The sequence below is a fragment of the Colius striatus genome, chromosome 13 (assembly GCF_028858725.1).
Source record: "Colius striatus isolate bColStr4 chromosome 13, bColStr4.1.hap1, whole genome shotgun sequence".
Lineage (NCBI taxonomy): Eukaryota > Metazoa > Chordata > Aves > Coliiformes > Coliidae > Colius > Colius striatus.
Genome location: NC_084771.1, coordinates 19,589,696 through 19,616,198, shown reverse-complemented (window position 1 = coordinate 19,616,198; position 26,503 = coordinate 19,589,696). Strand labels below are relative to the sequence as shown.

At 45.4% G+C, this 26,503-nt stretch overlaps 1 protein-coding gene and 1 long non-coding RNA gene across 2 annotated transcripts; one reads left to right on the top strand and one right to left on the bottom strand.

Annotated features, from left to right (window-relative positions):
• On the bottom strand, window positions 1-22,290 carry IRS4 (insulin receptor substrate 4). Its single transcript, XM_010196952.2, has 2 exons — window positions 18,619-22,290; window positions 1-2,392 (listed from the first exon to the last, which is right to left on the bottom strand). Exons 1-2 carry the CDS (start codon window positions 22,109-22,111, stop codon window positions 2,388-2,390), a joined length of 3,498 nt encoding a protein of 1,165 aa, XP_010195254.2. The 5' UTR covers window positions 22,112-22,290; the 3' UTR covers window positions 1-2,387.
• A 530-nt stretch (window positions 22,291-22,820) lies between these two features.
• On the top strand, window positions 22,821-24,533 carry LOC133626629 (uncharacterized). The gene is made up of 3 exons (XR_009819690.1): window positions 22,821-23,246; window positions 23,350-23,557; window positions 24,403-24,533. It is a non-coding gene; the product is annotated as an uncharacterized LOC133626629 (long non-coding RNA).
• The last annotated feature ends 1,970 nt before the right edge of the window (window positions 24,534-26,503 follow it).

Here is a 26,503-nt window from a genome sequence, read left to right as displayed (position 1 = left end):
TACATGAACACGTATTTACTGCAAGTAGCTCTAGGGAAAGCCAAGTCAGATAAATATAAACACTATACAGAGCTTCAAGCCAGTCTCCCAAATCCGCAAACGCGATGTGTTTTACAAAGAAAACAACAGAACAATATTTACAATGGAAGACAAAGCCAGATCAATCAGCTCAACTTTAAAACAGATCTGTGAAGCAGAAATAGCAAATATAATGAACAGTTTCAACCATATATGTTTTAGTTTGTACAGACAAGAACTGTCCAATATCAAATTAAATTTACAGGACAAACATTGTTCTATCATTGGTATTTTTGTACTATACAGCAGCATAAACGGGTAGCTGGAAGGTAGTATATATAGTGATATGTTTTACATCATCTGAAAATGTTCTTCCAGCACAATACTGAATAAATTAGTTGCTGTAAACTAAGAGATTCAAAAAGATTGCATATTTATTATGCCGTACCTATTAGTATTTGTACCACTACACTTGAGGTTACCCATTCACTTCTTTATTCAGCATTTATTAAATCAGTGCTGTATATTGTACAATGGCAGCCTCCGGGATCTAATATGAAATCAGTATGTAACAAATTTCTTTAAAACCACCTTTTCCCTTCCCATCGAGTGTTTAGAAAGCTCTTAGTCCCAATTCTCATTTCTTAGAAAAGATGTAAAGCTCTATAAAAAGCTGTCTGCTATTGCATGAGCCATCCACGAGCCCAAACAGAAGCTGCATGGCGAGACAGTATCGTGGTCTGTAAGAGTGGTCGTACTTTTCATTAGTGGGTGTTTAGCAGCAAGAAGGAACTGTACCAACTGTCTCTTCCAGATTCAAAACCAGGGTCTGTGCTTTTAAATGCTGTAGCAACAGTTTCTCCTGTCACTGGACACGGCGTAAACTGATTGGTACCGTGTTGTCACAAACAAAGGATCTTGGTGCTTTAGTGACGTGTACGTTCTAATACTACCCCAAACTAGATTTGGGTACACGTCACCAGACGGCCTGAGGTGGCTCCTTTGTTATACAGACTGTACCGGCGAGTTGGAGGGTGGAGGTGAGGCGGCCCGGCCAAAGCGTTGTACAATATACGCTGGAGAGGATTTACCAGCTGTGTGGTGCAGTACAGCATGAGGATTTGTGTACCACTTTGAAACACCTTCCCAAGCGTCAGTGCCTTTTAGCCTGCGTCGCATGTACCAACGACCAGAGTCATGCTCCTGAAGTTCACCACAGTGTTACAAACCTAAACTCACCTCAACCAAAAAAACAATTCAGTACAAGAGTGAAGCACTTCAATTGTGGAAAAATCAGGGCTTGCTTTAAAAATGCCAAATAGTCATTGTTCACATTTCTGTGAAGTGGGATAAAGACAATCGATGAGCCAACATTTTACTTTTTTTCCCCATTATGCCATGAAGAAAGAACAAAAATAGTCCCAAATTAAAACCAGGACTTTGGTTGCAAGTAAGATCAATCAGGGTGGTTTCCCTTTAAAAAGCTACAGCTGACAAGTAGAATGCAGGAGTCACAAACGCTGGGTACGACTCTGCACTTCTCTGAACCATGAACAAAAACCTCATTTCACACCAGTCGTATTTATAAACAAGGATCTGGAGGGTAAGAACAAAAACAATCTACAAGACAACCAGCCCATTAATCCTACTTTGTACATACCAACATTCTGAGCAAAAGAAGTTCAGTTTAAGCTCTGACAGACATTTGATTTAAAGTACTCTAGCCTATGATCAAGAAATACCTCTTGTACCATAAAAGCAAAACCTTTAAAAAAACAACAAAACAAAAAAGAAGGAAAAGGCAGAAGAGGTCTCTCCTCCCTCCTCAGAGCCGTCCTGCCACGGGCTCACCCCTCCAGCTCATGTGCACCTCTCCCTCCTTCTGCCCAGCCACCTGAAAAAAAACCCCTCAACTGCCAAAATATTTCTAAACAACACATGTTTTAAGCTAACCACTTGTTATTGTGCCAGAAAAGCAAACCCCACGTTAAACAAACAATCAGGAACCAGCTTTGACTGCTCAGAATATAAATTAAAGTTAATGGGAGAGGCAGGAGGAGGAAAGGGGCACACAGGGATCTCCTACTAAGCATTCACACTGCCTCCCGAATAGATATGACATGAAAGACCAAATTCCACCACCAAAGCACAGCTATGAAAAACAATCTCAATTCAAATTAATTCAACTGTAGAGAGCTGATGTTTATGAAAACAAAAAATCAATTAAAAGGATGTGTGTGTCCATGTCTGTGCTGGTGGAAATGAAAGTAGCCGGCTGGAGCTGAGCTTTGCTTCCAAAAGCACCACACAGTTTCTGGAGTTACCAGCAGAAGTCTTCTCTTCCAACAATGGTTTCCATGGCAATGCAGTCAGTCTGGAAAGCAAGAGGGGGAAAGTCAGTGACATTTTAAATGCAAGTTATATTGGGAAAAAAAAAGTGTTTTCTAGTGAAAATCCCTGGTCCTACCCACTGCAGGAGCGACAGCTGCTGAAGGCAGAGCATGAGCCTCTCACAGAGGGAGGAGGCACCACCCAATGACACCATCCTCAGAAACGGGGCGAGCGGAGAGCAGCTCTGCTCACCCCACTGCAATTACGGCTGTGACAAACGCTCCCATCCACGGCAGGTACACAACTGCAATATAAACCCTCCCTGCAGCTCCAGCTCCGAACAAGCAGTGGCAAGTCACGACAGCCACGTGCCCTGCCCTCAACTTTTCAGGAAAAAAGCCTAATTTAGTTAGAAGAAGAAACATTTCCCAGTACAGTTTTCCCTTTGCAAGAACGCCTCACTGAAGGACGCCACACAGTACAGCAGCACAGGGCTACGGCAGCCACCGGCCAGCACAAACCAGCGCTGACTGCAAACAGCAACGTACAAAGTGCTCACTAAAATAAGGGGGGAAACGACACAGTCAGGTGACAAAGCAGAAATGGAAACGAGAGAGGATGGCTGCAAAGCAGAAGGGCAGCTCTGCCATCAACCATGCACACTGCCGAGAGAGAGACTGGAAAGGTTCCCGACATGGGACAGCGATGATGGGGACGGGAGCACCTTCTGGGGGGTTGTGGGCACTAACTGAGGAACATACAAACGGTCACTTTGCAGCTCACTACAAACCCCCTCCCAACAGAGCCAGTGTGAGCACTGATTTTCAGTCTGGAGGAGAACTATCAGGCAAGTCATTGGGGTTATGCTGTCCCCCAGTCCTGACGCTGTCCTCACCAAGACAGAGGGCCCATCAGGTGGCTTTGGGTGCCTCTGCAAGCTCCAAGGTACATCTGCAGGATCTGTTTCCCAGTGTTACAGGGCAGAAGGAAACAGCAGGCTGCTCTTGCTAAGAAATAACAGCTAGCACAAGACATCCAGTCTTCCAAAAACATCTGACGTAGAAAGGTTGTCTGCCCTTCCCCCTCAAAGCCACACAAGACAAGCTCTCTGGCTTCTGTGGGACAGCTCTCACACTGAGCCCTGCAATGTGGGGAAGGCTTCATTAGAGAGCCCAGCCATGGCAGCACGGCCCTCTGCAATGAAAGGAGGGGGTCTGGAGCTTAATTCTGCCTGTGTCCTTCTGCAGGGTCATAACCAAATCAGTTAAATCTCATTGCTAAACCAAGCACAGTGCTTCAGTGCCTCTAAAGAATATGCTGAAGAAAATGGAACCACCTAAAGCAGCAGCAAGCATTATGTATAATAATGCAAACCTGTATGTTTACTTACATAACCAATCATAAAGTATGCACAACACAAACTCCACCCTAAGTTAAAGAAGGTCTGATTTCCGTCCAGCTAAAAATACTGTCCCTTCAAAAGAAAAAGAACAAAGCTCAGCTGAGCTGCAGCGAGCAGCCCTGCCCTGCCCTGCCCCTGCAGCTGGGACAGCCCCAGCAACCACCAAACTGCTCCAGACACACAGAAGCCAAGGCCATGGCAGGGCTGGAAGCAGAAGGACAGAAGGACAGAGTGGTCCTTGACTTCAGGGGAAGCTCCCTGTTACCCCTACACAACCCACACCCAGGTCCAGGGTGCTGCGCTTCGATTTCCAAACACACAGGGATTTCAAACGTACACTCGCTCGCTTTTCCACAGTTCAAGGAGAGCCAGCCAAAATACACCCTCAAGTCAAGAGTCTCCATTTGTATTATTTCAGACATCATAAGATCACTACAAAAAGCTATTGCTTGTTGCACACAGTGCATGATGTGGTTAGCGATGGCTTTGTTTTCACAAAAGCCAAGCAAAGCGATTATGTTTGAAATAGTTTTCCCCTTTAGAAAAATATTTTGTTGCAGGACCAAAGCATGAAAATATGCAGCTCCCAGTGAATCACACCTCAGCCATGCCAGTCAAACCGTGCCACAGTTAAACCTTAAACTTACATTCAGTAAAAACTACCACTTACCAGCATCCCCCCATCCTCTCCTTGCTGCAGACCTCTAAGCTCACATAAAAGGAACTTCAAAAACTGTCTCTGCTTTTGTCAGGACTTTTCCTCCACGCCTTACACAAAAGGCACACCTGAAAGCTGTTTGACAAGTTATTCTAATCTCTCCAAGTACATCCCCAAAACATTTTGAAGAGCAAAGGCCCAGTTGTTTGAACCAGACAATCCCACGTGCGAGAACTCAGCATTTATATCTAAAACTTTCTGAAAACTTTCATGAACTCATGCCAAATTACATTTAAGATCTGGAAAGAGGAAGGGGAAGAGCTTAAGAGGAACAAAAACCTGCTGAACTCCTAAGTTTGTTTCTTTGGCCAAGACTGGCACAACTCTGAAGGCAGCACAAGAATCAATCCAAACACAAGCTCACCCTCACTCTGATGAGGTAACTCATCAGAGCCCAAACCAAATTCTTACAGATCAATCTGTCAGATGCCAGAGGAAAGCATCTTCAACAAAGCTTCACTACAGCTTCCAAATCCCCTGGACACTCTGGCTCACATGGAGAGTTTTATACCAGCATAAAGGTAACGTCGGGACCTCCCTGCAGCCTCCCCCCTGCCCCAAACTGTGCCTGTTAAACAAGATCTCACTGATTTGTCCCCCCATGTCCACAAAAATAGAAACTATACTTCAGCATGTTTCGTCTTCATTTTTAAGCTAAAACAAGACTGTGGGAACTATAAATTAACTATAGGGAGTTTCACATAACTATTACCTACAAGCTGATAACAGTCTCATAAAGCCTTGAGTCTTTCAGCCACAGAGTTGCTGGTTGTCACCACTTCTCTAATCCTCTTGTTAAAGCTGAAATTTTCAATCTTGCAGTTGGAGCAGTACAGCTGGCTGATGCCCTGAGTTATCAACTCTTTTTTGGGATAAAAGCACCAAGCATTTATATAGAGATACAAATTGATATCTAGATACGCACGTATGTGAACACATACGTCAGTACCAGATAGAAAAGGCACAAGCCAGCTTGACCACCAAAAAAAAACATCCTTCCGAAATCTGAGATGAGATTTGGAAGATATCTTGGAAGGTCCAAGAAGATCCCTCCCACAAAGCATCCACAGCCACTAGCATCCATAAGGGTGGCACAGGGGAGTCTGTTCCTCACTGTAGCAGCCAGGACAGCCCACAGGGCACCCACCCAAGGGGTGAGCAGGGTCTCCAGCAGAGCCAGGGACAGTTCCTGCAGTCCCACTACTCACAACCCCTGAGGCTGATTTCTGAACCACAAAGCTGCAGGAGCTCCAGCTGCCGTAGGCTCCCCCACCACAACCTCCACTACTCACAACCCCTGAGGCTGATTTCTGAACCACAAAGCTGCAGGAGCTCCAGCTGCCGTAGGCTCCCCCACCACAACCTCCCAGAAGATCGGCCTGAGCCCCCCCAGCATCGAGCAGGCCCCTGGCTGGCAAAAGAGTGCTGGCTTTGCTGACCCAGAGGCACCTGCACCCGCTGGGACACAGTGCCACATGTGCACATGCACCACAAGCAAAGTTAGTAGTCAAAGAGCTGTAAAATGGGTTTAATGTGAGAACAAGTTCTGTTGTGTTGCCGAAACACAGAGATAATTTGTGGATTTCCACCTCTGCAGCTCCCTGCCAGAAAGAGCCTTAGGACGTGATATGGGTCTGTTCAGTGGGGCTGCAAGAGAGTTCACACACCACACTTCTCTCTCACCTGACCTTCCTCCATCTTTTGACAAGTGAAAGTCATAAGGTGCAGAGGTGCTTGGGAGCATGAAGGGCTCAAAGAAAACAACGCAGCTTCTGTGAAGCTGGATGATCTCGTTTCAGTCTTCATAATGTAAGAGTCCCCAGCCAAATTTTTTCTGTGCTAATGGTACAAATATGAGAATTGCTGACCAACAATAAAAACCAGATCAGCATTTCATTACAGATACCATATGAGTGTATTTGATTCAACAGTGATCGAACAGTAAAGAAAGCCATAATGAGATATGCATGAAATGACTCTTCTGAAAGGAAAACAAATCAGGAGATGCAAACTTGCTGGGAAGAGAGGAATAATGCACACAAAGTGGCCCTTCAGTCTCCTGCAGTTCTCACAACATAAATGCCACCAAATAATAACTCAGTGGCCAGATTAGACATGACAGGTTTGAAGAGAACTCTCACTCGCAGTGTAAACACGCTGCTGCTCTTCCTGGACTGTCACAGGCTCTTCCGAGAAAATCTGCTCAGTCAACCAAATAACTGATGATTACAACAAAACAAGCAGCAAAAACATGAACTCAAAAACCCCTCTACACTTCTGAAGCAGCCTGAAAAGGCACTGTTCTGAGGAGTTTTCATAGCACCCTACACTGGGCTTTTCTGTTTATCCAACTTCAGCTCCATTAGCAGATTCTATCCAAAAGCTTCAGCCTCCACTCAAAATCAAGCTCACAAATGTATTCACAGGTGACCTCTCAAAATACATAAGCAAAGTTTCAAAAATTACACCATGGGATCAGGTTATAAAGCTGCACACAGCTGCCCAAAGCTTTCTGAGAAACTATCAGACAGAAAGGATCTCAAGGGCAGAAGAGAAACTAATAGAGCAAATATTTAAAATAGGATGGCACTGTGTCATTGCTCAAAGATGTGTTGTTTAAAATTAAGGAACACACTGAGAATGTGCTCTAGGAGTTTTCTGTGCAAAAGTAATTTCTGACTTTATAAAAATTAAGGGCAGAGGACTGGATTAGCTTTAATTCATTAGATTGCAAACCCAGTGTGTTCCATTTGAAAATGTATCAGATGAGAATATATCCAATTTACACTTCATTTCCTGCAGCTGAATTATTAAGGTCATACAAGTCAGGCCACTTTAAAACACTCCAAAAGGTTTTATGAACACAGCAAACAGCCTAATTCTCTCAAAGAAATCCACCCTAAATAATATTGGTTCGTACAGGAAAGGCTTTTGCTGACATAATTCTGCAACTGATTCCTGAAAGAATAAAAGCTTTGCTTACAGAAGATATTAATTTAAGATAATTAAATGATTAAAATCTCCATGTCAAAGACTAAGACAGCTTAATGCCTTCTGGAGAACACTACTGAAGTTCTCCATTTCCTGAACTTCAGGTTAAGGGGAAATCGGAATTAATCTGACTTAAGCAGATCAAAAGCAGCTGAAGGGCCCTGGACCTTCCCGTGCACACAGCCACACAATGTTCCTGTTGTTGGGGAAAGCACCAGATCCTATCCCTGCCTCAGGACACGGCACAGCCGGCCAGCAGCATTTATTCACACCACTGGGACGGGGCAGGAGGACTGCCATGTATTTACATATCCAGCCTCCATGTGGCATGCAGGTGAGGGGAGGGAAGCAATTTGCCCAAATACATTCTCCACTAATTACACTCTCCCCCTGCAAAAAAACTTAGCAAATACACAGTAGCTATCCTGTGTCATTGTCCTGTTTCTTCAAGTTCTTATTTTAATGGCATAGCTTGAGACCTCGCTAGAGGCCAGCGGTGTCATTTGAGACAAGCAGAATTCCTTCTTCATTTGCACACCAGACACCAAGCCTAAAATACAAACCAGCAACCCTGGCCCACTGGCTGTGGCCATAGCACAGGCAGTTACTGTACCCGGAGAACCCAAACGAGGTCCCGACACAGACCAACACCCCATTTTGGAAAACAAGTTCAACTCCAAGCTTCCCATTAAGCACAGATTCTCTTTACTTTCTTCATTCGACAACAAATCCATGATGCTCACCTTGAGCTGATGAATATACTTTGTACCTATAACTTCACTGACTTTCCACAAGCAAAAAAAGAGCAAGATTTGTTTTTAAAAAGCCTCTTACAATCACCCACTTCTTGTTGGATAAACACACCGACTGCAACAACACATCCCAGGAAATTAAGATTCCTCCTCAAGCTGTATTTCTAAAGTTTAGAAAGCAAATACATTCTTACAAATAATCTTCATCCACAATCGTTCATTCAAAAAGTGATCCTGCTGCTGCTCGTGCTGAGTGATTCCATGAGGTAACACACCTCTCCCGTGCTTGAAGATACTTTTTATTCACTTTGCAGAAATCCTTATCATTTGCAAGTGCAGCTTCTTTTTCTCTGTTAATACTGTTGTTTCTAGGAAAGCCCAGTGGACACTCCCCAGTTTCATCTCTTACTGATACTATTCCTAGAATCAGGAAACTTGCATGCAGTTGTGGCAGGGGCCTAACATCAACTCAATTGCACAGGACAGCTTGACTAGAAGTGGTTGGGTTTTTTAGGGTTTGGGAGGGGTTTTTAAACAAAGTTTTCTGTTACCATATACCAAGACAGTACTAAAAGTTGACTTCTCTCCACTTAAAAACACATAGAAGTTAAAAACGTCACATTGCGGAACAATGAAGACAGTTGTGCTTTTCCCAAAGCATTCTCACAGCGAGTGTGTGAGATGCTCTGACCAACCTCCTAAACTGCAGAAAACACGGGTACATTTCAGCAACATTCTAAAAATCTCATGTTGCTTCTGCCAATACCACCTGCTACAGCTCACTCTGCTCCCATGATGACGGTTGGGAGCCCTAAAGTGCCAAGAAGAAAGAATATATTTCCTGCCTGTGCTCTTAGCTGGGTGTTAAGGACTGTTGGGAAACGAACAGGAAAGAAAACCACCACATGAATACTGCACAGCAGTTCTGGTGCCCTCAGTCAAAAAGGACTTGAGTCACTGGAAGAGTTTCAGATCAGCGCACAACTACTTAGAAAGGTGTGACCACAGGTCCCCTCTGCATGTGGTGACTGACAGTGCACGACAAAGGAGGATACAGCATCTACAGAGTCCTAAATGGCGTGGAGAGAAAAGATAAGGTTTGTTATCTCTTCCAGTACACAAGCTGGGGGCTGCCAAATACAACTGGCTGGAAGCAGGGTCCCAAGAAGCAAGGTCTGTGCACCAGCGCAGCGCAGCCTGCTGTGGGAGTTCACACAGGATCAAAGAGAGACTGGCAAAGTGCTTGGATTAACAATCCATAAAGGATTATAAAACAGACAAACTACATCAGCCTCAGGAAATCCCCCAAGCTGAAAAAGAAAAACCAACCCACAATTTAAAAAATGAGGGGCTGGGTATGTTTGTGGGGAAGTATCTTCCTCTGCTGGGTGGTGTCTGCTTGCAGCCACAGGTCTTGTGTTCATAAGAATAGTTTGGCTCGCTTGAACCAAACTGAAAGAAAGGCCAGTGTCACTCATGACTAACAAAGCAGCTCCCCACCCTTCAAATCACCTTTCCTCGCATTCTCTTCCTACAGAAAGTTCTTCCTTTCTACATAAGATTTCACTTGTTCTAAGTCATCTCTTTGCTCTTCCCAACCATGTTTCATTATTTGAAAACATTCAGCACCACCTTCGTCTTTCACCTCTCCTGCCATAAATGACTATCAAAGGCAGAAAGTTACTATGCAGGCACATACCCACAGAGTTACACCCTCCTCAGCCAGACCTTTCGCCCATGCATGCTTGCACACACATAAAAATAAAGCCTTTGCTACCAGCCACTGTCTGCTGTCACACACAGCAGTAGCACACATCCACTTTTACATTTTCCAAGGATCACATTATTGAGTGGGCATTAACATCAGGATACCCAAAGCCCCAGCTTATTATGCAGGGGAGGAAGGAGAAAGGTTCAGACTGCAGTGTACGCGTGAAGCAAGGTCTTCTCAAATCACAGGACACGCATGAGAGCCAAGGATAGGGCCTTCAGCTTCCAGGAGCAGCTCAGGAGCTCACAAGGACAGCGCTAAACTCTGTCTACACACAGACAAGGTTTAATCAACAGCGTGCAACTCTTGTTTAGTGCTTACCTTGTGGAACATGTCAACGTTAGTATTTCAGTCACACTCTCACCAGTACATCAAACCTCACTGCTGCCACCACTTCCAGACTCACTTGCAACCACTACAGAGTCTGTTCAACCTGATCTGCCAACACAGAAATAAACCTACTTTCTCCTACCAAAGCTGTCCCTGAGCACTCAGCTCCCACGGGCTGCTCTCCGTGACAGCGGCCACTAGCCAGAACTCCCTGGCTAGGGCTGGACTCCAACCGCTCTGACATGATGCTTACAAATCCCAAAGGTGACTATCTCCTAAGCCACACTACTGCCTCCTCCCCAACACTAGAAGATTGCTGAAATCCAGAGATGCCACCGGAAAGCCCCTGCAAAACCATGAAGGAATTGGTTGTAATATCAAGACAAGTTTGTCACCCCGTCTGCTTCTGCAGCAGTCTCACAGAGGATGCAGGTCCATGTGATGTTCACCTAGGGATGCTGCACAGGGTGATCTTGTGCTCCCCTTTGCATTCCTGCACCCCTGCTTGCAGTCTCAGGCCCATGGCTGCAGGAAGCTTACAGAAAGGACAAACTGCAAACTAAGAGAAAGGCAAAGAAAAAGAAAAAAAAAGAAAGGAAAAAAAGAGAGAAAAAATAATCACATTTCACATCTGAAAGGGAGAAGTAAACACTGGGACATGCTCCTAACTCCGAGATACATGTTGGCCCACATTCCTCTCACCAAGATTAATATCCTGGCCAATGTTCTGACATTTACCTCATCCTTTTCAAGTCATTTACACCATTACAACCGCTGTATTTATAGCTCACTACCTTCCCTGCTCCCCGCTGCGTGCATACCCTTCCAAGCGCCTCTACCCGCTTCCTCTCTTGCAGCCTTTTATCTCTCCATGAGACTGACTCTTATCTTCACTCTGCCAATGGCAGCAGCCTTGATCTTTATCTTACTCTCCACCCCAGCACATTAAGTTTCATCCATCTCTTCAGTTTCATCTTTTAAATGGTAAGCTCCTTAGGACAGGGACCAACACATTTACATTTGTGGCACACACCAGGAGCCCTCCCTCCTGCCCACCCTACCTGGGCAGGTTCTGCAGCGAGCAGAGATCACGTCTGGAGCTACAAGCCTTCATTAACACTCCCTGCTGTAATATCACCTGAATGACCTCAAGATCAAATTCAACTCATTTCTAACTTATTTCCTCTTCATCACAATCTGCAATTAAAAACATCTTCTAAAAACAAACAAAAACCCACTTGCCTCACCTCAAAAAACCACCACAGAGTTAAATATAGATGGCAAATACCTTGCAAAGTGTCTCACTTTAAAGCAAAAAAACAACAAAACAAACATTCTGGAAGTCTGTACTCAACTACTGAAACAAAACTTCCAAATCTTTCTAATAGAATAACTTAACATATATAAAATACATACTGCAATTAACCCATATTGGTTTAGACTTACAGAACTTAAACATCTTCCTTCATCTGTACTGATCAAAATTTTACCTACATCTGCTCTGTGCCTTCAGCCAACCCAGCTGCAAACAGGCTCTGGCTACCCAAACCAGGAAAGCAAAGGTGCCCTGACTCGAGGACCCTCTGTTCTGTACCCTTTCTTTGCTGGTTTGTCTTGGCCTTTTTAGCTCAATTGTCTATAAGGTGGCACACAAGTCACAGAAATGCCAATACTTTCATATAAGAAAAAAGGTATCATGTAGCTCACATTAATACTTTCTTTGGTCTACTATGCAACAAGTTCTAATTTATCTAACAGTGCATGTGCTTCACTGTCACAAAGAACTGTCCAAACTCCTGGTAGCCTAACAGATCTGTGTGAAAAGAAGCACTAGTTCCCAAAAAAAATAATTCAGGCTCAGGCTATTCAGCATCAAAAATAGTTCTACTGCAAATTCAGCTGTTCAGCAAGAGTCACGAACAATAAAGCAAGCTGGCTTGGCACGAGCAAGGGAACAGAATCGCACTAGTCCCTGTGCAAAGAGCGGATCATTCATTAGTGCTTCAAGTTTAGAAGCAAATTTTACCAAGTTTCTTGCACACCTTTTCCTGAAAATCATGGGAAATGATACTAAAAGAAAAAAAGAGTTTGCTATCCTGAACCATTCCACAAAAACCCTGTTGTACTAGAAGTGAAGCCCTTCTTCGAGTAGATAGCGTATTTATGAGCTTTCCATGCTCTAGCAAAAAGGAGACATTATTCTTACCTATTTTATGTCCTAAATAATAACTGGTTTTGTTATTTATGTAAGTTATATGCATTATATGTAAGTTATTTACATAAGTATATGCACGTGTTCTACAGTGTTCAAGCACTACTCACCTTTTAAGACTTAGGTTTTCAGTTTTCTTGAGTCACATTAAATTGTATCATCACCTTGGAATTAGAGCCAAGTCTTAACTATATTAATTTCAGTATAAGCCATCTCTTTCAAAAACTTTCTTCTCAGAAGATTACAAAAGACCAGACCTCACATTTAACTCCTCAAATCACTGCCACACAACACAGAGCCACGTAGCTAAACTAACAGAAAAAAATCTATCTCGAATCATATAGCTAAATTAACAGAAAGCAATGTTTTGAAAGAAGTGACCTTTGCCACTCAAGATACAGCTCATGACAACCAGGACAGAAAACTCTTGTCTACTACACTGCTGCTCTGGTATAATGCTACACCTGAAGCAAATTCTCCACAAATCCAAACACTTCTATGCTCAAGATCATTTTGGTAAGATACTCAGCAACGAGTCACGCTGATTTACCTTTGTCTTTCTGCTACCGCCAAGTATGCCCCAAATCACTATTGATCAGTTCTAAACTAAATCATAACCATCCCTCAGCTGAGGAACCTTTACAGAGATGCAGGGCTTGATTAAAACTAGAACATGTTTTTTTCCTTTTTCCTTAGTCAGTGCTTGAACCTGTAAGACAACAATGCCACTTGATCACTGGATGGTTGTTAAACGTGAACAAACGGCAAATTTGCAGGGTGGGCCTTAGGACAGCTCTCCAGCAAAGTCATTACAAACCATTTAAGGATGAGTCATAAGAAAATGCTACATTTTTAGGACAAAACAGCAGTAATAATACCTCCCTCCCCAGGCTCCAGAAAGCTTGACTCTCACCTGCCTTTCAGTTTTTCCTTTGAGCTGAAGAATGCCACATTTAATCACAACACTACTTAAAATAAAACTGTGGATTTTGTTTCCTGCCAAACTTGTTAGTGCAATCAACATACTGAAGGCCATTCAACAGGTTTTTGGGAGCACCATAGATCCACAGACAGAGCACAAAAACACATGCTGAGGTACAACATGGTACTATGAGCTCTTTTTAGTGCCATCCAAAACGTCATGGGATAAACCATCCCTTCAGCACTCAATAAGAAGAAAACTTGATTAAAGATCCTTTCATAAATGAAAGAGCATATACAGATGAAAAAAAACCCAAAAAAACCCCAACAAGCTCCACCTAACTGCTAACATGCCACTGGATATGCCAAAATTCCCAAAGAACAATCCAGTGATCAACCACCCCAGCAGCCCTGGGTGAGAATGCAGCCACTGGAAAGGCCGCGTAAAGCCTGCACACCTTCTGCTCCTCTAACCTGCAGACATCAGGCAGAAGGGGAAAGGGGGAAGCTCTGGAGGGAAGACTCAAAAGGTAATAATGCATTCAAGATTTCACAAGAAGAGTTTAAGAAAAAAGGCAGTTTGAATCAGTATTGGATTCCTTCCAGCCCCTCCATGTCCTGAAGCGGTGCTTTGACCCCTGAGACAGCTACAAGCCGTTTTGGAAGTTTCCAACTTCCAAACATGACACATGTCACTGCCAGCTGCAACTATGGATTTGAGAGTCTGAGGAGCCGACTTCCAAAAGCATTACAGCGCTGACTCCAAGGAAGTATTCTCTCACAGAGGCAGGGAAACGTTCTTGTCTTGGATATTCTCACCCAAGCACAAGCAAAGTCAACTGATTCTTGGTCAAATATGTCATAATTAGCTAACTCCCACACTGCACAGCAAAAATCTGTTCTGCCTTCAGCCGCTCATACGCTGCTTGAGAAAGTTACCCTGGGTATTTTTAAGCATAGCTGTAAGTCACTTAAGAACTGTTAAAGTGGCAGCTGTTACAGTAAGATTGAAACGGTTTGGGGGAAGATGTCTTTTTTCTTTAAGAAAAATTATCCCAGCGTTACTTCAAAGCTGTAGGACACACAGCAGCCTTTGCATGGGCTTCAGCAGGCTGCTTAAAGTTATTTTTAAATGGGCCAGTGCCTTAAGTTTCTGCCAATACAAAAGAGCCTCAGTCTGAAACAAACTTAAAAACCACTAGCCTGAAACCCAAAAGGGGCAGTTATTTGCCTGGTATCCTGTAAACTGTAATTTACTATATTAATAATAGCTGAATGTCTCCAAGTGTATATTGTTCATTATATTCTTCAAGACTTTGCATCTGAAAGATGCAAGTTACCATAAAGGATCTGGACAACTTGGAATCCAAGTTTTGCTTTACAGCTGTACTTGTTTTCCTTCCTCTCAGCTCCCCAAAACATGCACCACAACTCTCACTCAGCACAGGAGGAGATTAAAAAGGTGAGGAACATTTAAATTATAATCCTGCACTTTAGAGAACTCCTGAAATAATGTTTTAGCAGAGCATTAGAATGTCAGGTAGAGATAAGATTAAACAGTGGGTGTTAAATAGGTGGGTTGGTATTAAGCTGAACGTGACATTTACTCTGAAGAGTCAGTTTTGGTTTTGGAGTCCAGGGTATCTTTGCAGGTTTAAGATTTGTAATTCAGACTGAAGAAACCTGTATTATGCAGGACCCATTATGCAGTTTATTACCACCTCATTCTCATTATCCTCCTCCATTTCTACAAGGTCCAACAACAAGGTACACATTAGCTAAGCCTTGTTTGAAGTAGCTTTAGTGTTCTGTACTCCTAGCACAAAACTTCATGACTCAGATTCATGTAATCAACACTGCAAACCGCTTGCTTCAATATTGTGTAACAATTGCGTGATGAAACTGATTTGCTAATGACCTCCTTAAACTTCAAGCACTAAAAATCAGAACCTTATATTCCTTTTATCATCATCATTAGCAACATAAATCCAATTTTGACTAAACTCAAAAGTTTAATAACAAGTCAGGCCTATTTGCCATTTCAAGTCAGTGCCCTCCCCCTCCTCCATCCACAGCATGAATGGAGAAGGGGGAAAAAAAAAAGTTTGATTCACATCAGTGAACCTGAACCAGCCCTAGTTTGGGAATTACAATGAGGGGGCAGCGATGCATTGGAAATCACGCTGCCACCCTCAGCAGTTATGAGGCTGCAGTGGAGTCAGAGGACACAATATTCCATTTAAGCAAACAAAAACAAAACAATAAAGCAAACAATCCAAAGTGGAGAAGTGTTTTTGCTTCCAGAAAAACTGCAGTTTAGGGAGAAGAGAGAAAGTTCTCTCCCTGATAGAATTTAACACATATGGGATAGCTCCTCTCTGGGAAACAAAGGGTAAATGCATCTACAAAATATTTTCCTTAAGAATGGATTTAACCACAGAACATTTTTCAGGCAAAGAGACTGAAAGAGTGGGATGTGGAAGGAAAGAAAAGACAGCTCTCAGTTCTGCTAAAAGTCTCCAAAAGTATTAAAAATATCCATTACACACAGGCACACTACACCTCTTCAGATACAAGAGGTTTAAGAGTGAAGCTTCATTTTCACTCTTCAAAATGGAATATGAAAATGGTTTTCTGTGTTGCAGAAAAACTTTAAAAATATTAAAATAAAAGCCTTATTTCAGCAGAAACTGACAAGCTGTTTAAAGAATACAGACTTCTAAAATTATGCTCGCTAGAGCTCAGAGACTGGATTTAGTAAGTGAAAGAAAACTGGTACCTTTATAATCAAGGACTTTAAGTCATTACTAAGCAACAGATATACACCACCAATTTAAAACACTGTATTTGGGTTTGGTAAGCTGCTTTTAGCCTGGACTGTTTCAGAATCTGTTCACCCCTCCACGAGCCACCTCAAACAATGTTCACAGCCTCCTGCCCTCCTCCTGCACACCAGGAAAACTTATTTAGGATTAGGGTTTTATAATTCTGTTTTCCCTCTTAGGACCAGAAACCACCAACCTAAATTCTTACTACTCTTATGCTTAATTTCCTGCCAAAGCCTATGTTTTTATGTACAGTTTCTTTTGCTTCATTGTAACACTTTTAATTTCTACGAAACTTCAATTCACAGCTGTACTCATGCCTCCTGCTCCTCTGCAACTGGTTACAGACAACAGAAAGACCCCAAGCATGGGCTGCAGATATTTTGCTGTGGCAGTAGTAAGCAAAGTGTTTAACATAAATGCAGTTTCCAAGTACATTATCTCTTGAAAAAATACTTTTAAATGTAACATTTACAGTACAGCTGAAAGGTAAGAATCTCTGGGGTTTTTTCCTCTCCATTTTCTAAGAAATTTTACTTTCTAGCACGGATTTTAGTCATATTAGGGAAATAAGATCAAGAAGGAATTCTGTTGTCTTTGGGGGTGCTTTTTTCGATAACAACAAACCTACTAACAGAAGTCAGCTACAGCAATCAGTGTGCCTTTGACTTAGCAGGCAAATCTTTGAAGTGCTGAAAGACTAACTTTGGAAGAAAGCTCTTCTTGGACTGGCAACTTTCAACATCTTCTAAATTTGATTCCAACCAACAAAACAAAGCAGAGGAAAAAAAACCACTGAGGCAAACCACACATTTCTGAGCAGCCCCAAGCAGTGCTGCCAGACTTCGACTGGCATGCGAGCTGAGTCAGGCTTATACCTTCCACTATTAAAGGCTACACAGCTTTAAGCTCCTGCAGTACCTTCTCCCTTTAGACACTCAAGTTTTAAACTGAAACTGGAAAAAAAACCAAAACAAACACAACTATGATTTCAGTGTTTAAGATTGCAATTAAAAATACAAAAGCCAGCAGCACCCTGCCCCTGTACTGCTCCTCTGTTGACAGAGAAGTAGATAAGTATCAATGTCCAACAGTGATTAAATATTTCCTCTTAGTACTCATCAATTATTGACTACACATACATTTGCAAAGAGAGGAAAACATCACTTTCAACACAGCTTGCTGTCCGGGAGTGTGAATTACTGTAAGGGGTTCAGGGGGTCACTAGCACCAAAATAAAGATTATACTTCCAAAATGACAGTGCAACGCAGCGCTTGCACAAGCACTGCTCTTCAGCGGACACGCAGAACACCACTAGCAGCTAATTACTACCCTTGCTCCCACCATCAGAGCTTATCATACAAACTGGAGCATCCCTCCTCTTCCCCATATTCTTCCCCCTCAACATCCTTAATTTTGACGCACACCTCAAACTGCAGTACCTTAAGCTGAGTCAAACCACTGATCACTTGAAAGCTAGGAGCCATCTCTCTGAAGTTTCAGGCCTGGAAGACACCCCTAGGAGGCTGTTCCTCCTCTGTGCCAGGCATTCCTCACCTGCCACGCAAACGGCAGATCCCTCTGCACAGCAGGGGAGGATTGGGGCTCAGCCAAGCCCTTGGACACTACTGCTAAGTGGTGAAGGTGGAGGGCATGGGCTGCGAGAGCCCCCCACCAGGAGATGGCTCCTCTGGAGGACAGAAAGCTACCTTGGAGAGCAGAGCTCAGAAAGAGCACACCAAACCTTCAGGGGAAAAAAAAACCCTAACAGTTCTGTTTACATAAGAGCCAACTAAAGAAGTGTGGGCAGATTTGCACATAAAAAACCCTAAAACACGCATGTCACCTACATTTATTGAAAGAACCAGATCTAAGCCCCAAATTCTGACATCTAGACCCAATTCAGGAATTTTCAGCTCCCCCTGTATCTGTGACACAAATTACCAAATATCAAGGTCACAGAAAGCAATCTCTAGTTGTAGGAAAGGACAAAGAGGAAAAGAGCTACTATAACCTCAGGACAGGAATTCTCAACACATAATCTGATTAATGTTTATACTAGAAAAAAAATATTTTATCAAAAGCCCAGGCAGATGGCAGTTTGATAACACCTCTAACTGCCTAGAAAAGCCACATAAATCCTTCAGGCCATGGACCAGGTCCCCTTTCCCTGCTGTTCAGTGGTTAGCATGCTGCCCTATGACGAGACTGGTCGTGCAAGAATAACACAGAAGAGTCTAAAAAACATTTACCCCACTCCAAAGACCACAGTTTAGTATTAAGTAGAGAAGCCAATCCCTACCAGTTAAGCAAGCATGAAAGGGAAGTGCTTTTAAAGTTACAAACCTTTCCTCGGCGCGTTACACTTGAGCCCATCGGATCTGCTGAAATCTATGCTTACGTACGCTCCACTGTCCAAACCTGAAGTACCGTTCTGGAGATGGCAACCTGGCACTGTGGTATTTGCCTCACAGCTTATGGGATCATCCCGTAAATTCAGAGCGATGTAGTTTAAGCCATTCTGAAACCCGGTTGAGGTATCTCTGGACATCTTGCTTTCCTGACCATCAGAAATGTTTTCATCCGGTTTCAACCAAACATTGTCGAATGAGGCAGAGCTGTGTCTTTTGCTACTATCAGTAAAGAAAGAGGAGGAGGTGGTCACAGTCCCAGCGGAAGAGAAGGTTTCAGAACTGTGCCTCCTCCTGCCTTGAGGATCGGCTCGAATCACTTTCGGTCCCATAGGAGGTTCGGAGTTAGGAACGGAGAAGCTACTGCTACCAGTATATTGATCAACAATGCAGAGTCTGTTCACTATGGAAGAAGGGCTGTCCATCTTCACGCCAGCATCCGACTCGGCAGCGAACGGCGGCGGCGGTGTCGCCGCCATGTTGAAGGTCATCTCCGTGTAGTCATCAGTCCTGCTCCCGGGGGCGCTGACGCAGGCGGTGCCAAAGGCGAGCCTGGCATAGTCGGGATTCGGTTGGTTTTGAGGAATGCCAGAACTTGCATAAATTGAAATATCTGTCAGGGAGTTGGACAGCTCCTTCGTGGCTTTCGGCGACTGCACATCCAAGTCAACGCTCATGTAGTCAGAAAGTGGGGACTGTCTGTGGTCGCTACTGGAGCCCAGAGACGACGGCGACCCCTCTGCAGACAAGGAGTATGGTGTATTACTCGCCTTCTCGTTAAAATCAATGTTGATGTATTCCCCGGGACTCGCTGGCTCAAGTGGAACCGTACGGTCGTACATTCTGGGGATGGTATTGCTCCCTCTTGTACCGAGGGGCAGCCTCGTGGGCCTAGGAGCCCTGTTCTGCACAAGTCCTTCGTCCGAGCCTTTCACCACCGGCAGCTTGGAGATGCCATTAGCCAGAGCCTCACTGTTGACTCCTTTTACATTTTCTGGTCCATATAAGAGCTTTCCAGGTGAAGACATTGGAACATACTCACTGTGGTCATCGTTCTGTCCTGATAGCGTCTTAAAGCTTCGGGGCAACGAAAAATATGAACTAAAACCTTTGGAAACAGAATTGGCATGAATATAATTTGAATCACTGGGGGGCTTTGGAGCCGAACTACCAGGTGACATATCCATATACTCATTGTTCACCATCTTCTCGTTACTTCCTTTAGAAACAAATCCAGTTAAAGGACTGCGCACGGGTGAAGAGCTGGCCTTTGGAAACATCATCATATATCCTCTCGAGTCGACCTGAGACGGTGACCACGAATTGTTAATCTGTTTTGGAACAGACATACTTTTAGGAGTCATTGGCAAATAATCGCTGTTGCTGGATAAAGAAGATGCAACTCCTGGCATCATTGGCATGTATCCATCATCTCGAGCTTTACTTCTACTTTGGTTACATATGGAGTCAAGGTTAGTGTCATTGTACTCCGACTCATGGTTATCTTTCAATTTTGGTGTCTCAGAGTAAAGGAATCGTCCATGGTTTCCTGCATTATCTTCATCTAGCAAAGCAGTAGTTTGCGTTGTCTTCTGCTGCACTGCTACAGAATTCGGTTTTGTTAGAGAGTAAGTTCTTTTCCTGAAACACTTCTCAGCCTCCATATAATCCTCTCTTACGCCCTCATCTGTCTGTTGCTTACTCATGGACATGTACTCACTCAAACAGTTCTCCTCTCTGATAGGCGGTGTGTTCCCCAGGGAATCTGGTGTATTGCTTCTGACCCGAAAGTACCTGAAATCTCCAGGGCTGGAACCATATTCATCAGAAGAGATAAATCCCCCATCGCTTGGGGAACCACAAACAGATGAGCTGGAAGGCCTGGTCAACATGTCTGAAGCAGACCCGTGGCCACTACTGGAAGAAACGCTGATGGGGCTTGTAGTGGAGGGAAAATGAGAAACAGGCAGTGAAGCAGACCTGGTGTGATAAGATGAGCTGAAAGCAGCTCTGACGTACCTCCCACTCCCTTCTTGCCGGCCCAAATTCATCCTCGCGGTATTCAGGTGGATCAGACTCCCCGTCACTGACCTAAAAGGCCTAGTCATGGTTCCTTCTCCTTCGCTGGATGTTCTGAAGCGATAGGAGTTGCTGCTTTTGGTGGTCGGAGGAGTCCCTCCAGCAACACTCTCTGTTCTGGATCTTCTCTGCAAGCCTGTCTGGCTGGGGGGCAGGTTGCCCAAGTGCCTCCTGGTGGTGATGAAGGAGATGGGATTGGTACCGCTGCCACCACCAGAAGACTGGCTCTTGCTCCGGGGCCGGAACTCTGCAAAGGCCTTTAGAGCTTTCATGGTCTCTAGAAAAGTCTCGTGCATATTCTGGGCAACCACCGAATCATCCACTTGCATCCAGAGCTCTCCGGGCCCAATAGAGGCCGATCTGCCCACCTCAATGAAGAAGAAGTTCTCCGAGTGCCCGCAGCGGCGAATGTTCATCAGCTGCAAGTGGACGGAGGGAACTTCGGAGTTCAGCTTGACAAGGTGGATGGCCTTGCTGGAGAGGCACAACCTATACACTCCAGTGAGATTTTTGGTTTGTCCCAACCCTTTGGGCTTAACGTTGACCTGCCACACCTCCTTGAAGACAGTGCCAGGCCTCAGAGTGGCCCCATAGTGCTCGTCATCCTCATCCACCTGCTGATCAGCATGGTCTTCCTGCTCCAGGAAGCCCCTCTTGGTCTGGCTCATGAGTTCACTGATCGCCTGGTACCAAGCCTCTTGCTCCGCCTCATTCTCTGCCAGCATGGCAAAGTACTCGTCCTTGGTGTACAGGGCTATGATGTGCTTGTGCTTGGCATCTGCTCGCCGGCTGACGGTGAAGCACTGGTAAAGGGGGATGACCCGCTTGGGCGGGGGGCAGCAGAGAGCGGCTGCCCCGCCGCCCCCTGCCGCCCGCACGCTGCTCTTGAACTTCTTCTCGCTGTCATAGTACTCTAGCCGGGCGGGGGCCAGGTGGCTCTCGGTCCGCAGGACGAAGTAGCGCTTGTGCCCGTGCTTTTGCTTCCGCAGGTATCCGCACTTCCGCACGTCCTCGCCGGCCGCGGGCAGGGGGGGGCCGCGGCACGCCGGGGGGGGCTGCCCGCCGCGGCCCGGCGCGGGGACTGCGCGGCCCGCGGCGGCCTCCGGCGCCGGGCCGAGCGAGGCGCTGGGCGAGCGCCGCAGCAGCAGCAGCAGGTGGTGGGGCTGAGGGGACGGGCAGCGGCCGCCGTCGCCCGCCGCCGGCTCCCCCTCGCCCGCCGCCGCGCCGGGGACGCCGGGCTCCTGCTGAGACGCGGCTCCACCTCCCGTGTGGCGGGCGCCCGGCTCCTCCTCGCCGCCCCCGGCCGCCGCGCCGCCGCCGCCGCCCGGGCCATTCATCCCACTCGCCATCTTAGGGGCCAGGCAGAGGTCCGGAGCGCCGGGGAAGGACTACGGAGCGGGCAGCGGGAATCCGCCGTCAGCGGCGAAAAGCCCCGCGCGGCGGGCCGTGCATGGGGAGCGGGCGGTGCCGGTGCCTGCGCGCCCTCCCGCCGCCCGCGCCGCGGCCGGCTACTCGCCCTCACGCAGACTGCCTCGGCGGCGCCACGGCGAAAACATCACGTGACGCCGCGGAGGGCGGGGGCGCGCGCCGGGAGCGGGGCGGGGGCGGGGCCCCGCGCGGCGGGAGGAGCCGCGGGCGCCGAGGCGCGCGGGGCCTGCGCGGGGGGCAGCGGCGGAGCCGGCCGGGCAAGCTGCGGCGGCGGCACAGCCAATAGAGAGCGGCGGCCCGTCCCCAGCGGCCCAATCGGCGCGCGGGGCCGGCGGGGGAGGCGGGGCAGGCGCGGCTCCGGCGGCCGGGCGGCGGCGGCGGGCCAATGGCGAGCGGCGGGGCGTCTCCTGCGCCGGAGGGGCGGGGGCGTTATCCAATCCGCGCCTCACACACCCCGCCAGGGGCGGCGGGGGCGGGGCGTCGCGGAGACGGGCAGCTCCCGTGACCAATCGGCGGCAGAGCGCCGACGTTCCCCTCGCCCGGCCCTTGTTCGGAGGCGCCGGCGGCGGCCGCGATTGGCCGCGGGCGGCTCGGCCGGGGCGCGCGGGCGCTGCTGGGGCGGGAGCGCGAGCGGGCGCGCGCCGCGGAGGAAGTAAACAAGCCGTCAGCGCGCGGGCGACCGTTAGGGCCGGGTGCAAAAGCGGCCGTTGCCGGGGCGCGGGGGCGGGAAGCGCGGCCCTGCTCCTGCGGCCTCGCCTGCCCCTGCCTGCCCCCCGCAGCCCGTGCGGCAGTGGAGGGAGGGCTGCTGGAGTGGCTCACGGTGGTGGGCTGTGGCCGTGCGGTGCTGCTCAGCCCGGGTCTGGGCGTCATTAGCAGCTCGCGTTGCTCTGTCACCGCTGTGCTGTACAGGCGGGCCACCGCCGCAATCCCCCAATTTTAGGTCAAAATATGAGTGAGGAGCAAGATGTGTTTTGCGGTCTGGTTGTGTGCCCTGACATTATGTCTCCATCCAGGTTAGCTGTTGTATTGCTGAAATACAAGGCTAGGCATTACCAGGTGTGCAGATGTTCCCCTGGTTAAGAGCACTGGAGGGTATGGAAGCATCTCTAGCCCTTTGCTTCTGTCACAGTCTTCATCTCTTTAATTCTTTCCTTTCCAGCCCACCAAATCTTCCAGCAGAGACATCTCATTTGCATAAAAGTGCAGATGTTCTGTGACCCTATTTCAACCTTCCGTAGCCAAGAGCAGGAGCAGCTTTCCTCCCTCCTTGTGTGGCAGTAGTTACCCAGCAGAGGAGCTCCAGGTGTTCCCCAATAAAGGAAGTCCCTGGTACCTTCTCGTTTTCAATCCAAGTGCCCCTGCTCAAGGTATATTGAATTTGAGTTGTGAATTTGTGTGTGTCAGTCACAGACATGTAAAAATAATCTTTTTGCTTTTTCAGAATGCAGCAGCACAAATTGTTTCCCTAGCCAGTAATTTTGACCATACATCTCTTTACTAGCTGTCCCTTCTCTGTCTTTACAACAGTATGTATTTGATTTGCTTTCAAGGTCATTCTTTGTCTACCTTATCCGTGATTCATTTCTTAAATGACAACTCTTACCAATCCCTGACACCAATTTCCACCACCCACTTGTTAAATTTTTTGATGAACAGCTCTATGTTTTCTTTCATTCTGCCTCTCAGATATTTTTTGGAGTCTCCAGTAACTCAATTTGGAAGCTAAACGCTAAACTCAATTTGGAAGCAAGTACGCTAAACCTCGTACTTGCCATATTGATTGTTAATATCTCAGTATTTCTTTGTAATTCTCCATTCTCGTCTGTTCACTGCCTGCCCATCAAGTGCTTAAACCACAATCTTTTCTTGTTTAGTATTTTTACAGCATCTAACACACTATGTTCTTGTCCGTGATTATAGCTCCTGAACATTATGGCAATACAGCGAATACGCTGTAACTACAGAAGTGCAATTACTTCCAAAAGCAAGCATTGCAAACACTAGGACACTGAGATTAAATTTCATTTCTAAAGACATTCAGGAATGTTAGTATGAAAGTATACAACTAAAGACCCTGGTAACGTTGATTCTGCCATGCCATGCTATCATGCAATAGCTATACAATTGTACTGCATCGTATTCTTGAGAGCACCTGCTAGAATTAAACTGGGGTTTTGACAATGTATTCATTCTATTCTTTATTCTTTTCTAGCTGCTTCGTCAGTTGGGTGGAGCTGAGATTGCTTGTGCATCTCCATATATTGTTTAGATTCTTTCTATACTTTTATATGAACATGTAAAGTGGTTTTAAAATTTTAAATATATTAAAGCCTCGAAACTCTACAGTAAGGTGACCTGTGTTTATTGCATGCTTGTTCCAGCTAGTTGCTGGAATACATGTGGGAGGAAGAAAGGAAACAATCTGAAAGAAAGGGCTTGGGGTTTCTATTTTGTTTATGGGTCTTTTTAGTCATCAACCTCTGGGCTTGCTTGACAGTAACTATGAATAAGCTGTCTCTGTACATAAGAAGAAATGTATCGGTGTTTTCTGGTCTCTTTAAAAGCTTTTTGCTATTACATTGCATTTGCAATGTTTTTGCTGAGGAGTTGAGAAAGCAACATATGCGTAATTCAGTCATGCTGAATTTTGGGGTGGTGGATGTGCATGATCAGACCCAATGAAAATGCAAATTGTTCATATTTTTCTATGTGACTATTAGGAAATACTTCCCCAAACTGCAAACACATCTTTAATTTGCATGCACTTTCTCAACCTTCATTAGTAGGAAGAATAACTAATTTGTTTATCTCTCATCACGCAAATGCTGTTTAGAGTCTTTGATGCAGTTATTGAATCCAAGTTACCTATTTTCTGTAATAACTCTGTTTTATTTTTGTAGCTCATATAAAATATGTAAGAATACCTGTTAGTGTATGATATCTTTCAATCACTGAAACAATTGTCTAGCTATGGGATAGGATCTAATTTTACTGCCTTTTATGTCACATTATTATAACATTCACAAACTTTGTGAGTTTCTGTCTTGCTGTTTCGCTGGTCCAGCACACAGACACAGTTCACTCTAAAGCCAGTGCCACACTGTTACAGTCACTTTTTTATTCTCCAGTTTTACTTACAGCAACCAGCACAGCCCAAGTATGAAATGCAACGTAACTGTGGTTGCAATGTCTTCAAGCAACTGTAAAGGGAAATCAAGATCCCTTTTTCGTGTCTCTTGATCTTCACCAGACTTGAAGAACCTGTAGTTCTTAGAGCTGGAGGTATGTTTGCTTTCTGTTTCATTTATTTATTCTTTCTCTACCCTACCAAATGTCTGCATGAGGCTGGCACTGCAACAGGCTAGAAAACAGAAACTATTTCTTTCCGTACAGTTTCCACTACTTCATGATGTGAAGCAGTGAAGTGATTGGCAGAGGGAGAGCCAAAGGGAAGACCTCTTGAGCCAAAGGGAGGGCCATGTATGTCATCTATCTGCAGAGGTATTGAAGGACAAGTAATGGATTCCTGTAGGTGTCTGTGAAATGCCACAAAGGGCAATATTATTAATTCAGTTAAGATACATGAAGGAGATAGTTTTGGACACAGTGTCACGTTAGTGCTCATTTCTACTAATTTCACCAGGCTGTATTTTGCTCATCCTCAGTTGCATCTACAGGAGTGATTGTCCAATGAAATATACAAAAGAAATATGTTTTGTTGAATAGTACAACTCAAGCCTGGCTCAGTCTTATGCACGACATGTTCATGAAAAGGAAAGGAACTCCACATTGCCTCTCTGTAGAAATTTAGAAAACTGTTATTCCAGAAGTATTTAGCAACCAAAGGATGAGGAGTGAAAGGCCAGCTTCATAGTTTTTTATTTAGTGTGTTACACTGTTTCACTGTTTACATTTCTAACATTTTAACTTTGTTTGCAAAGTCAATGATAACTTTTCATAATGTATATTTATGGCCCAAACTCTTCCCTTAGAAGCCTCATTTTATCTTTACATCTTCAAAGCAACCTGCTGACATTAACTTCTTGGCAGTTCTGTTCTCAGTATGGACATCCTGTGATTTTTACAAGAGGCAAAGTTAGCTCACAAAAATCAAAAAGAACAGCAGCTTTAAATGACTTTGTTAGAGCTAGGTTATTAGCTGTAACATCTGTATGTCAATGAAATGAGACAGTGAAATGATTGTGACGTTTCTTAACCAAGATCTGTCCAAGGCACATATCAGGAATCCTAAGCTGTCGTTTCAGTTTGTGGCAGGTTTGTCTCACATGCTTGGGCAAATCTTGCAGCCTATC